This window comes from Sciurus vulgaris, assembly GCF_902686455.1.
Source record: "Sciurus vulgaris genome assembly, chromosome: 7".
In the NCBI taxonomy this organism is placed as follows: domain Eukaryota; kingdom Metazoa; phylum Chordata; class Mammalia; order Rodentia; family Sciuridae; genus Sciurus; species Sciurus vulgaris.
In genome coordinates, this window is record NC_136467.1 from 34,033,365 (window position 1) to 34,047,514 (window position 14,150).

Genomic DNA, 14,150 nt, shown 5'->3' on the forward strand with positions numbered 1-14,150 from the left:
CTATAGCTGAAAATAGGGCCTTTAAAGAGGAAGAGTCAAATGAAGTTATTGGGGAGGGTCCTAATCCCATATGACTGCTTTCCTTAATGAGAATAGGAATTTTGAACATGTAGAGGAACACCAGATATGTGTGCAAAGGAAAGACCACATGAGGACATGAGAAAACAACCATCTGAAGTCCAGGAGGGAGGCCTCAGAGAAACCAAACCTGCCAACACTTTGATCTTGGACTTCTAAACTACAGAACACTAAGAAAATTAATTTATGTTATTTAAGCCACCCAAAATGTGATATTTTGTTATGGCAGCTCAAAAGGGCCCTTGTGCCCCTTCCTAATGAGAAGGCCCTCCTCTCCTACCACTGAAAGAGCCACTCATTTGACTTACACCGATGAACACGACGTTACATGTCACTGCAGTCTTTCATATACTTAAGAAAAAATTTATTCAAAATATAAATTATGATATGTACAATTAAAATTTTAAAGTAATAAGAGAGATTTCTGCTTTCATGAAACCCAAAGAGTTGTTGTAAGACAAGAACAGGTAAGGATGAAAGAGAAATAGCTAGAAATGATGAGCATTAAAACGATAATTTTGAAAATACATAGCAATACCAATATTTTGGTGGAGTTTAAAACAAAAATAGCTATTTTGCTATTGTTTTAAAAAAACAATCGAATCATTTTTAACCAAGAATGCTTTCTTTAAATTTTAAACTGATAGATCAAATCATAAACGTTATATGTGTTTATGGGGTTCCATGTGATATGCAGTTTTTTTTAATTGACAAGTAAAAAAATGTCTTTCATGTCACAGCAGTTTTACCATCTGTGCTTGCATCCAAAAAAAATTATGGCTTAGTTTTGCTAGTTTTGCAGGTTTTTTTTTTTTTATTAATTTGAATTTGAATGACTTTAGGCAAAGCATTCATTCTAATTCACAGTAGTCAGTTCATCTGTTGCCTTCACCTGGCCAGTGCTAGGGTGTGCGGTGTGTTTGCAGCTCCTTGGCCTCTTGCCCAGCCTCCTGAAATCTACCTCCGTTAGTGGCCAATTATCATCTCAAGAATGACAGAGCAAATGATTCTAACAACCACATTCCTTCAATTCCCACTGGTTACAGGTGCTAAATGTCAAATTTTTTGTTTTTGAATTACGGTGAAAACTATTTGGAGAATTTTGTGACACTTATGGAAACAGTGTCACCCAGAAATGTCAAATCCCAAGAGAGAACATTGCAAGCTTTTTTCAGGGGGAGCTTTATTTAAAGAGTAGTAACACCCAAACTCCTTTCTTGCCTGTGTCTTGTAAGGTCCCAGTGGAAAACAGATGGACAGTCAAGTTGAATTCAGAAAGACTTTATTGACAACGGAACTTCTTGCAAAAGTAGGAAAAGAACAAAATGGTACGGAAACCTGAATGCTAGTTGCAAAGAGAGATACCAGCATGATGATGGAGAGAAATGGTTCTGGAAGAAAGTCCTTGACAGTGAACTTTTGTGGAGAGTTCTGGGCAGTCTGAAGCAACTACTTAGGAAGGGGGCCAAAGACATGAAGTCTCTCCTCCCTTTTCTCACTTGTATCTATCTTAAGTTCCCCATTGACCAAACCAAACCAGAAGCCAGAAAGCAAAAAGACTTGTAGAGCAATACATGCAGATCTCTCAGGAGGAAGGGGAAATGGAAGATTCTGGTTGTATGCCTTGGGAATGGAAGCATAAGGGAATGTGGATGTTGGCTTATCCAGGAAAGTCCATGTTTGAAGTGTGATAATTTTTCAAAGAGGATGGTGCATAGCAAATATGAAGCTTTGCCAGTAACCCTCCAGGAAGTTCTCAAAACCAGGATGACCAGATAATGACAACCAAGAAAATGAAGAGCAAGTACATTCAGGATTCATGTAAGGCATGCTACTCAGACATCTTGCTACCAGTTAAACTGCACAACATTTGAGTTTGCTAATTTTAACGCATGAGACACTTCACTGCCAAATGATAAGAACAATTAAGAATAAAATCCAGAGCTACCATCTGAAAGGATGAGCATGCTTTTTAGGAAAGTGGGTGTGGCTTCTACTCACATTTAGAACTAACTTAAACCATAAATCTCTTGTGAAAAAATATTGTCTTGGGTAGAAATGGGAAAAAATTTTTTCCAGTCTATTGTCCAAGAGAATGATAAAACAGTATCTTACCCCACATAGCCCAAAAATGTCAGTTGTTTCTAGGTGATTTCCATTATAATAGAATTCACTATAACCCTATTTATAAATTTGGAATCAGGCATAAAGAAGAGCCATGTTGAAATTCAGTCAAAAGATCTTAGCTATGGAAATACTAGAGTTATTATACAAAAAGTAGTGCACAAGGATAGATACCAAGGACAGTGATTAATCTTTTCCCAGAGATTTTTGTCATTTGCATTTCAGTGGAAGAAATAGAAAAAAATGTTGCATCAAAACTGAAACATACCATTCAGAATCATTGTTAAATAGTAAACCAAGTCCTTAGGAGACCTAGGATTAGAAACCAGGTCCCAAATTTTCCATCATCTTGAAATCAGAACTCTCACATGTTGCTGGTGGAACTTAAAATGTTCCTGCCACTGTGAAAAACAGTTCAGCAGTCCTTGAAAAAGTTAAACATAAAATTAATATATGATATACATTCACATTCCCAGGTATATATTCAAAAGAATAGGACTCAGATACTTGTAAGCCAATATTCATAAATCACTATTCACAATAACCAAAATGTGGAAATATCTTGTGTCGATCAATAGAGGAATGAACAATTAAAATGTAGTGTGTACATAAAAATGAAATATAATCCATCTACAAAAAGGAATGTAATTCTGAATACGTACTGCAACATGAGTGTGTTAGTTTTCTGTTGCTATACCAAAATGCCTGAGGGATAACTAAATTGTAAAAAGAAAACATTCATTTTGGCTCAGAGTTTTGAAGATTCTGGTCCAACATTATGCAGACCAATCACTGCACGCCTTTGGTGGGCATGCTGATGGCAGTGATGGGGAGCGTCTGCATCACATCAACCTGCTTACCTCTTGGTCAGAAACCAAAAGAGAATGAGAAAGTGACCAGGTTTCCACAATCTCCTTCCACAGCATGCCTCTGGTGACCTGAGGACCTCCCATAGGACCCCCAACTCCTGAAGATCAACAACATCTTCCAATAGTGGCAATAGCTGGGGACCAAGCCTTTAACACAGGGACCTTCAGGAGCCATTCAATATCTAAACTATAGTAATGGGCAAACCTTGAAAACATGCTAAGTGAAATAAGCCAAAACAAAAAAGGACAAATATTGTGTGACCCCTCTGATATGAAATATCAAGAATAAGCAAATTCATAGAGATAACAAGTAAGTTAATGTTCATAGCTGCTCAATTCACAATAGCCAGATTGTAGAACCAACTTAGATGTCCTTCAATTGATGAATAGATAAAGAAACTGTGGTATATATATACAATGGAATATTACTCAGCCATAAAGAATAATAAAATCATGGCATTTGCAGGCAAATGGATGAAATTGGAGAATATCATGCTAAGTGAGATAAGCCATTCTCAAAAAACCAAAGGATGAATGATCTTGCTGATAAGCGGATGATGACACAAAATGGTGGGGGTAGGAGGGGGGGCAAGAATGGAGGAAGGAAGGACTATATAGAGGGAAAAGAGGGGTGGGAGGGATGGGGGAAAGGAAAAAATAACAGAATGAATCAAACAACAATACCCTATGTAAATTTATGATTACACAAATGGTATGCCTTTACTCCATGTACAAACAGAGAAACAACATGTATCCCATTTATTTACAATAAAAATAAAAAATAAAAATTATAAGGGCAAAGGGCAGAGGGGGAATGAGGAGTTATTGGTTAATGGGTACAAAGTTCGGGGTGATAGAAAGGTTTTGGAAAATGGCATTGATGGTGGTTGCAAATCTTTGTGAATGTGATTAATACCTCTGTGTTGTATACATAATGATGTTAAACTGGAAAAAAATCACGTTACACATACATGACCACAATCTTTAATACAATTCTTCAGTTCCTTCCTCCCCAGGGCATTTCATTTTAACTGAGGATGTCCAATGAGCCACAGAAACACAACACAATGCCATAAAATGAACTTAAATAAAAACCAAACGAGTAAGTGAGAGTGATACTAAATCTGAAATGTCAATTGGTGGCTCCAGTTCAAAGCACCAGAGTAACCTCCCTTAGGCCTTAGTTATCAACCAGGTGATTTTATTAATTAAATCATTGAAGAAGGGTTGAAGAATGTGGCGGGCAGAACCCGGGGCCCAGGGTTATGCCACGTGCATCCAAAGATGGGGACTGGCAGAGAGCAAACGCGTTCTGATTATGCATGGAGAAAAGCAGAAGGCGTTTACAATTGGCTGTATGATAATCAGTTCAGCTGCCTAGCACGTGGACAGATATACTTTACATGTACGCTTGAGTGAGTGATCGCTTGACCTTTAACAGGATTGGATGGACATATCTGGTTACAATTGCTTATGCATGAGACTGCTTATATATTGAGGGTGTTATCTGAATAAAGGGGAAGCTGCTTCATGAACCTTTGAAGCATACGTGTCTTCTGTCCCGCTGGTCCCGAGAAGCGGCAGTTTTAGGTAAGCAAAAAGAGGAAGAAGCCACGTGGAACTGCTTGGAGCAAGCCAGGCAAAGGGGCTGTGGTTTTCCTCCGTAACCGGAGCCGCTTGAAGCAGCCCATTGGCAAACAGCAGCGGTCTCGGTAGAAGAATAAATGATACACCCATATTCTTAAAGGCTTTCAGGCTTTTCTTGCTAAAACCCTAAAATAAACTGTGTCTCCCAAAGACTTACACAGAACCGTAATGTCCAAGGTTCTGGCTCATTAGAGCTCCAATGGGAAAGAAGACAGAGGCCAAGTGGCTTGCCAGAGGTGATGGAAAGTGATATCACCATTGGGTTTGAGAAGCCCCCACTTCCTTCTTCCTCTTCTGGCCAGACTTTGTCCTTTCAGGACTTGTCCTCTGAGATGGCCATGCTGCAGTCTACTTATCAAGAATCATAATCTGCATTTTAATAAACAGAATTGTTGAAAGATTTTTAAATAGTAACTATTGGTTTACTTCTAGTTTTAACAATAATACCTTTCTATTATAGATACTTTCTTTTTATTTTTTTTTATTTTTACAGACTGCACAAATGGGGTATAAATTTTCGTTTCTATGGTTGTGCACGATGTAGATTCATACCATTCATGTAATCATACATGTACTTAGGATAATGATGTCTCTCATTCCACCATCTTTCATACCCCCCATTATAGATACTTTAGAAAGAAAAAAGTTCAAGAAAGGAAAAGTAAGTCACCCATAATTCTACCCCCCAGATATAATTGCATGCAATATTATGATGTATGTGTGCAATAATTAATTTTAATCAAATGATAATGTCTAACTTTTCTTAATAATGAAAGAAAGTTTTTCATTGAAGAGTATTTGGAAAAATGAAAGATTCACAGAAAGACAATTCCATCACATGAGGAGAGTCATCATAACCACTTTTATCAGCCAAAGTCACTAGGACAAAACTGCAGTCTGAAAAACCCTGCTTACTGACTTTCTGCAATGAGAGAGACCACACACCAAGAGGAGCCAGGCGTTGTCCCACCAAAGAAGGGAAGAAATGGACTGGACTTATTACAGGATTTGAGAGAAGCAGGGCTTTGATAGACACTGAGCAAAACAGGGATGTGGGTAGAAGATTCAACATGAGGTCTGGGTTGTAAAGTAGACCAGGGCTTTTTTCCTTGAAAACCACAAAGTTAAGATAGACGAAAATGCTGTGTCCAGAAACCCCTTATCTGTGGCGCCACACAAGGGCTGGGAATCGAGGTCACATCTCTGTGTCAAAGTGACCAAAATCCTCCCAGCAAGAGAAGTCGTTCTTATTTCTATGACTTCAAAGAGCAAACTTTCTGACAGTTTATGATTTCAGAAAACAAGATTTTTTTAGTAAGACAGTAATGGTCTTTGGAAGAAAAGTACCATCTGACACTATAGCTGCGGCATGACCTTGGGGGAGATGCTCTTTTCTGCCTATCAGCAGCTGGCTTGGTCTTGATCTGGCCTGTTACCACAGCCTGGTGAATGGCAAGGCAAAATTTTTCCCCTACTCAGTCACAGTTCATTTTTATTTTTTCACTTTTTTTTCATTTTTATACCTAAATTTTTGCTTCTTTTGATGTAAATTATCGCAATATTACATATACAGCTGTGGATCAATTCTTTCTGTTTAATATTAATTTATAATTTTTTGTAATTATCTACTCTTTCATACATATCATATAAGTGGTTAAATGAAAAACCCTCTTATAAGAGATTACTTAACAAATCCAGATGGGTTACTACCAATTCTTAATTATCATAAATTCCTAATCTTTTCTACAGTGAGTTCTATTTTGATAAACAACTTCATGAATATAGCTTTATGAAAACTAACTTACCAGACCTAAGTTTATGAGTATTTTTGAGTCTCTAAGGTTTTATTTGCCAAATTGCTATCCCAAAGGTCTTATGTCTGATTCAAATAATCTATGAAAATGGTTGCTTTGTGGCACTCACCCAAGCCCAGGGAATAATTTGCTTTTACCTTTTTTAAATTGTTAATTCTAAGGCCTTTAAAGTAGTATCTCCTTGGAGTTTTCACTTGCATTTTTAAAATTATTAATGAAGTTGAAGTTTTCCCATATTGTTTTACTAATTCTTGTTCATTTTTATGACTTACCAAAATTTGTTCTTGATTATGTGTTAGGAAGCTTCAGATGTTTCTCATCAAACCATGTTGACTCTTTATGTTGTAAAAATATTACATATTAAAATATCAATTCTCTGTCATGTTAGCAGCAACCTTTTTATTCTAGGAGGCAGTCTAGAATGAGTCTTTGTGAGATCATTCTCTTAGTCTTTTGAATTCCTCAATGAACCTCATAACCTGAAGTTGGCAACCAGAAATCTAAACCATCACATTTCATGAATTTCCTACTAATGGAAAAAGGTTTTCCACAATTGGCTGTGATGTCTGATACTAATAATGTGTGATTAATTATAAAGTGTGACCTTTGGAAAATGATTTTTTTAACTAAATTCTAGAAAATTTAAAGTCATCCTATAATAGCATTACACATCTCCCAGAATTCATTCTTTAGAGCAATGAGCATAGTTAGTTACAGCTAGTATGCTGGGGATGCGTCATGTCTCAACTGTCACGCTGAGCATTTTTCCACGTGAGATTCATGTTTTCTGTGTATCTTAACCAAATAGTGGGAAAACTACTGAGTTAAATCATGATGTACCCCATGATGGTATCAATGAGGGACTCCAGGAAGGGGCGCTGAATGCAAAACCATTGCTATGGTTTAAAATACCCACTCTCATTCTTTTCATCTTCTGTTTTTTTTTTTTTTTTTTTTAATGTCTGGTATAATTTATTTCCCATATTACCCCTTGAGCCTTGGTGAAACTGGATTGTTAACTTAGTGACTTCTCCGAAGCCTAGGAGTCTGTGTCATTGTGGTGGTCACAGCAGTTTGCAATTTCAATTTGCCTTGCCCCCATTTTCCAATTCCTCATTCCTATCACTGGTAACTGAAAGTAGAAGGTTCAAGAACTTGAGATGTCTCAAAATATCTTCCTTTTTAATGCCCTTCCTCAGATACATTAAATAAGTGATGGGGAACAAAACAGGCTTGGCTGAAAATTCACTTCAGAAAACAACATGGCCTAAAAAAGGTGACCACTAACCTGTGAAAGGGCCATTTTTTTTTAGCACTTGGTCTCGATTGTTTATGTCAAATTTAAGAACTATGCTGTTCAAATGCTGCTGATACTCTGATGGTACAATGGATGACAGCTTAGCAAACCAGGGATCATTGAAAGCAAGAGAAGAAAATAAACAAGAGGTTGTGGAGCTGGTGCAGGCAGGGGACAATGGTGTTTCTCCATCTGTATCCAGGGGCAAGGGCATGTGGGAGGCCCTGGGAAAGCTGGGGCTACCCCTCCCAACTCCAGTATTTTAATACAAATGGGACCAGCTTAAAATGAACATCTGGGGAGATTTTAACAGAGAAAAGGGGGAAGAAGGAAACAAAATAAGCAGTCTTCATCCTGCAAGAGATGAACGGGGGAAAGTCTGTCTTGTCATCTTTTTCTTCCAGCTTTATGATATAGATAAGATAAATAAAAGTCTCGTATGTTCAAAACATTCAATGTGATGATTTAATGTACTTAAACATTGTGAGATAATTATCACAATCACATCAATTAACATATCCTTCACCATACACAGTGATGTGTGTGTTTGTGTTGAGAACACAGAAGGTCTGTCTACTCTCTTGCAAATTTCAATGAACAACCATAGTCATCACACTGTACGTTAGACCTCCCAAATTTAATTCATCTCATAAGTAAAAGTCTGTACTCTGGTGACCCCCTTTTCTACCACTGCAGACATCTGCTTAGTTGACATAATGGGACACTACCAGAACCGCTGCCTTTCCCTACACCTCCCTTCTGTATCTGCATCCTGAGAATTTGACCACAGTGCCCACGGAATTGAATTTAAGTTTCTCCTACAGATTGAGGGAATGCACTCGAATTGCTTTTCTTAATTTCATAAATCTGTTTGAATAGTAATGGTGACTATAAGTGTGAGTCAAGAATAATGATCTTTAAGTAAATTTAAAAAAAGCCAAGTACAGAATTAAGAAGTTAACATTTGCTCACATTTGCTGTTCTTTTCTTATCAAAGGGATAAAACATAACAGCAGAGTTAAAATCTCCTTTACTCTCATTTCTACCTTTATTTCCAACCCTCCATAAGGGTAACTATTATCACTGAATTTATTTGTACACTAACAGACTTATTTTGGCAAAACATTTAGTTTTTTTTTTAAATCTAACCATGACAAAATGCAATATATTATGCAGTATTCAGTTGCAGAATACCATATAAATCTGGAGCTGAAGGATACCATATAAATCTATCTTTTTTGACATTAATTTTGAGTTTCAAATTTTTGTTATTATGAGAAGTGTTTGACATCCTTATACAGGTCTCCTTGTGCTCATATACGAAAGATATTTCTAGAGTACATAGGAGAAAGTGGAATCATTATGTTGTAAATTTTCAAATTTTCTACTATAAACAAATTTCTCTGCATAGGAACTGTATCAATGACCCTCTATCACGCAGTGATCATAAGTTCCTATTTCTCCCATATTTTGGTCAACATTCAATATTATCATACTTTAAATTTTCCCAATCTGGGCATATACTGTTGTTTTAATGGGCATTGGTTTACTTCTTAATGCAGTTGGTTAACTTTGCATTTGTTTATTCACCATTCAGGTTTGTCTTCTGAAAATTATCTGTTCACGTCCAATGATCCTCCTAGGCAGAATAGGTTTTCTTTTGAACTGAGCAGGAAACTGAGGCTCAGAGGGGTCAAATAACTTGCCCAGGATCACAGGACTAGTGAGAATCCCAGGATCTCAGCCTTGGTATCCCAGTTTGAACCATTCCAACATGTACACTCTTTTGAACACTGGTCAATACATTTTAACCCTTCTCATCTACTGTCCTTGACCTTCTGATCCAGAAAGGGTGCCTTTCAAGAAGAAAATAGAATGAATGGTTCCTACCAGGTCCAACTTGAGGTTCTTGCCCCAAACAGTTGCTTAGTTGCAATCCCACTGGGGATTTGAAGGCTTTTCTGCTCTGCTCAAACCCTCACAGCAACCTTGGGACATGCACTGTAATTAGAGTTGTTTTAAACGAGGGGGTTAAACAACTTGCTTAATATGATGAGACAAGGTAGAGCAAGAACAGCATTGAAAGTTCTTCTAAGTCAAAGGAAGATCAAGGAGACTCATTCAAAAAAACGTGGAGCAGATGAAAATGAGTATTGAAAGAGTGTTTCTTCCTTTCCCACTTTCTCTGAGATTCAGCTTTTGTAGAATCACAGAGCAGTGTAGCTAAAATGATCATTCTGAACCTTTTGTCTTTCTTCAGTGAAGAAACCGAGATCATTATCCAATTCGCAAGAGTCAAATAATTTCAAGAATCCGCTAGCAGAAACCCTAGCCAGAATTGAAAGCTTCAGCAGAATAAGTGCACATTTCAAAGCACAAAGAAGCTTCACCTTGTGGTCTTTTTGCTTGAACAGTCTGAAAAAAGGACTCTCAGCTAAGAAGCAGCATGACTGTATTTCAAATCTAAATAAACGCAGAGAGAGTGGTCTAAAGAGTCTTCGAGCATGGTGCGCGCGCGTGTGTGTGTGTGTGTGTGTGTGTGTGTTTACAGAACTAGGTTACTTTTCTGCTTACAATTGTATATCCTGCTATCTTAGTCTTTTGGTTTCCCAGCAAGTAAAATTCACTTCATTCTGATATATACCTTCCAATCCTGAGACCTCCCTGTATGAGGACGTTGATTACTCCTCCATCCCAAATCATCAGCTGTTATGGCTCCAGGGAAAGCAAGTCAAGAATGACCTACTGGAAGGAGGAGCATATATATAATGTAGAAGGATGTTAAGAAAGAAGAGGAGGCCAGACATGGTGGTGCAGTTACTGAGGGAGGAGGATTGCAATTTCAAAGCCAGCCTCAACAACCTAGCAAGGAAGGCCCTGAGCAACTTAGTGAGAACTGTGTCAAAACAGTTGTTTTAAAAGGGCTGGGGATGTGACTCAGTGGTTAAGTGCTCCTGGGTTCAATTCCCGGTACAAAATAAAAAGAGGAAGAGAATAGAAGAAAACACATTTCATCTGTTTCAAGTGACTGATGAGAAGACAAAGGAAGGAAAAGCAGAGCAAATCCATGGTGGGCCACCATCCGGTGCCCTCCTTTCTGAACAAAGTCATGGAAGGAGGAGGTGAGAGAGGGTCACACAGAGCAGAGGTCATGGCCCATTCTCCATTTGGAAGTGTAGTCATCTCGTGAGTGGTCCCCGCCACCTATGAGATGGGGAGACAGTGTACCTGGGTTGGCGTTCCCCTTCCAGTCTCAGTTTCTACTTGGAATGGAAGAGATCCTAGAATCTGCTAAAAGTTCTCAAAGAATATTCAGAAATGAGTGGGTATTTGGCTAGATATTTGCTGGAGAAAATCAATGTTCTTAGGACAAAGAGACTCTAGAGTTGAGGAATATATCACGAGAATAGGAAACAGCCAAATTTCAGAAGCCCACCGCATGTATAAGGGTTGAAGAAGGGATGAATCAGTAAGCTGGATTTAGGAGACCACCTAAACCACAATGGGTCTCAAGCTGTGCTAGCTACATGTTTCAGCTATGGGTGGTGGAATGACATTGAATAGATAAAAACCCTCCAAATTTCTAGACACCATTTGGGGGAAAAGCAGTTAGTGGAAGCTAATCTAAAACATTAACTCATCCATAGTGCATGAATCATCTGCACACTCTTCAAATCATTGGATTGTACTATATTTACTAGGGATGTCTAGAATACAGTTTTCCCCTTATCCAAGTGATCTTGTCAGAAAAATCAGATCTGTTTTCAAGATGAAAAGTATCTCTTTTCGTTGCTTATCTGCTTATAATGTAATAATTTTTTTCAAGCAACAGTGTCAGCTTAAGTGAATTGAAGTGATACCAATAAACACCCAGAAAACACTTGAAGCCACCAGAAAACAAGGCATCTGATTTTTTCTCATTCTCTCTCCTCTTCCCCTCTCTCTCTCCAGCTCCATGTGCCCATAGCCATGTATGTGGCGAGCAGAGAAGAATGTTTCAATCTCAATCTCAATCCTAATTTCAGAAATGGGATATGGCTGCTATTGGGGAATGGACATTACTATCCTGGTTTCTTCTAGCCTTTCTCTTTTTAACTTAACATTTTGCAGTATCACTAATTGTTTCATGAAAACATTTTTATTCATGCACAAGCGTCCATTCTTCTTTTAATTGGTTATTTAGCTCCCCCCGCCGCAATGTTTCTATAGTATTACATAAATAATACTATGTTGAGCAAACTTATACTTAAATTTTGTGCCCATATTTGATTATTACCTTAAGACAGTTTTAAAGAAGAAGGATTACTAATTCCTAAGGATCTGGAATGTCTGCATCTATAGTGATAATTTTTAAATTCATCTTGTTTACAGAATATCACCAATAAATATAATAATCCTCCAATCAAAAATACTCAGAGAAATAAAGGGGAGCGCCGGGGCTGCGGCGGGAGGAGTGCGGGGGCGCCGGCGGCGGCGCGGCCTCGGTCCCTTGTGGCTGGCGGCGCCCGCGCGGCCTCGGCCTGGAGAGGATTCAAGATGACCAACGAAGAACCTCTTCCAAAAAAGGTTCGACTCAGTGAAACAGATTTTAAAGTTGTGGCACGAGATGAGTTAATTCTAAGACTGGCTTTGAACTTTTAGGCTCAAGTGATCCTCCTGCCTCAGCCTTCTGAGAAGCTAGGATTGTAGGTGCATACTACTATACCTGTTCCTCTGAAATAGTCCCATGTCCCATCCCGGCCTTTGAAACTGGGGATCAATCCCAGGGCCTAACACATAATAGATGGAAACAATATGAAGCTTATGTTCAAGCTTTGGAGGGCAAGTACACAGATCTTAACTCAAATGATGTAACAGGCTTAAGGGAGTCTGAAGAAAAACTAAAGCAACAGCAGCAGGAGTCTGCACGCAGGGAAAACATCCTTGTAATGCGACTAGCGACCAAGGAACAAGAGATGCAAGAGTGTACTACTCAAATTCAGTACCTCAAGCAAGTCCAGCAGCCGAGTGTCGCCCAACTGAGATCAACAATGGTAGACCCAGCGATCAACTTGTTTTTCCTAAAAATGAAAGGCGAACTGGAACAGACTAAAGACAAACTGGAACAAGCCCAAAATGAACTGAGTGCCTGGAAGTTTACGCCTGATAGCCAAACAGGCAAAAAGTTAATGGCGAAGTGTCGAATACTTATCCAGGAAAACCAAGAGCTTGGAAGGCAACTGTCCCAGGGTCATATTGCACAGCTTGAAGCAGAGTTGGCTTTACAGAAGAAATATAGTGAGGAACTTAAAAGCAGTCAGGATGAACTGAATGACTTCATCATTCAACTTGACGAAGAAGTAGAAGGTATGCAGAGTACCATTCTAGTTCTTCAGCAGCAACTGAAGGAGACACGCCAGCAGTTGGCCCAGTACCAGCAGCAGCAGTCTCAAACCTCAGCCCCAAGTACCAGCAGGACTACATCTTCTGAACCTGTAGAACAGGCAGAAGCCACAAGTAAAGACTGCAGTCGTCTGGCAAATGGACCAAGCAATGGCAGCTCCTCCCGTCAGAGGACGTCTGGGTCTGGATCTCACAGGGAGGGGAACACAACAGAGGATGACTTTCCTTCTTCTCCAGGGAACGGTAATAAGGCCTCCAACAGCTCAGAGGAGAGAACTGGCAGAGGAGGTAGTAGTTACGTAAACCAACTCAGTGCGGGGTATGAAAGTGTAGACTCTCCCACGGGCAGTGAAAATTCTCTCACACACCATTCAAATGACACAGACTCCAATCATGACCCTCAAGAAGAGAAAGCAGTGAGTGGGAAAGGTAACCGAACTGTGGGTTCCCGCCACGTCCAGAATGGCTTGGACTCAAGTGTAAATGTGCAGGGTTCAGTTTTGTAATATTTTTCCAGCAAATTTTTATACAGTGTCATTTAATTTGGGAGAGGATACTGTCCAGAAAATTGATGCATACTTTGTCACAACTTGCCTTTTTATGGGTGTGTTTTTGTTTTGTTTGATCCCCCCCTTTTTTTTCTTGCTTCAATACCTCTGCCACTTTGGAAATTCTAACAGTTAATTACTTTGAATGTTGCTAAAAGGACATTTTGTGTAGGGTCAAGTTATTTTTATATGAGTTAATGTGAAGTTGTAAATGGAAATCTTAAAGTATAACACAATGATGTTTGTATAAATCTGTGTCTCTAGAACCCGTGCTGTGTAAGGGCATTCTTCCTCATGCTGTTATATACTTCCGCACCATTCAGACTTGTTAGAGTTAGATGTGGGTTTATGACTGCCAAGTTTGCCCAGTACCGTAGATTTTATCACTAAA

The 14,150-nt window shown here is 38.8% G+C and overlaps 1 protein-coding gene across 1 annotated transcript; it reads left to right on the forward strand.

Moving 5' to 3' along the window:
- Positions 1-7,918: 7,918 nt before the first annotated feature.
- LOC306665698 (pre-mRNA-splicing regulator WTAP-like) lies at positions 7,919-13,863 on the forward strand (the record flags this gene model as incomplete). Its single annotated transcript, XM_079147352.1, has 3 exons — positions 7,919-8,023; positions 12,201-12,395; positions 12,596-13,863. 3 exons carry the CDS (start codon positions 7,919-7,921, stop codon positions 13,715-13,717), a joined length of 1,422 nt encoding a protein of 473 aa, XP_079003478.1. The 3' UTR covers positions 13,718-13,863.
- Between the last annotated feature and the right edge of the window lie 287 nt (positions 13,864-14,150).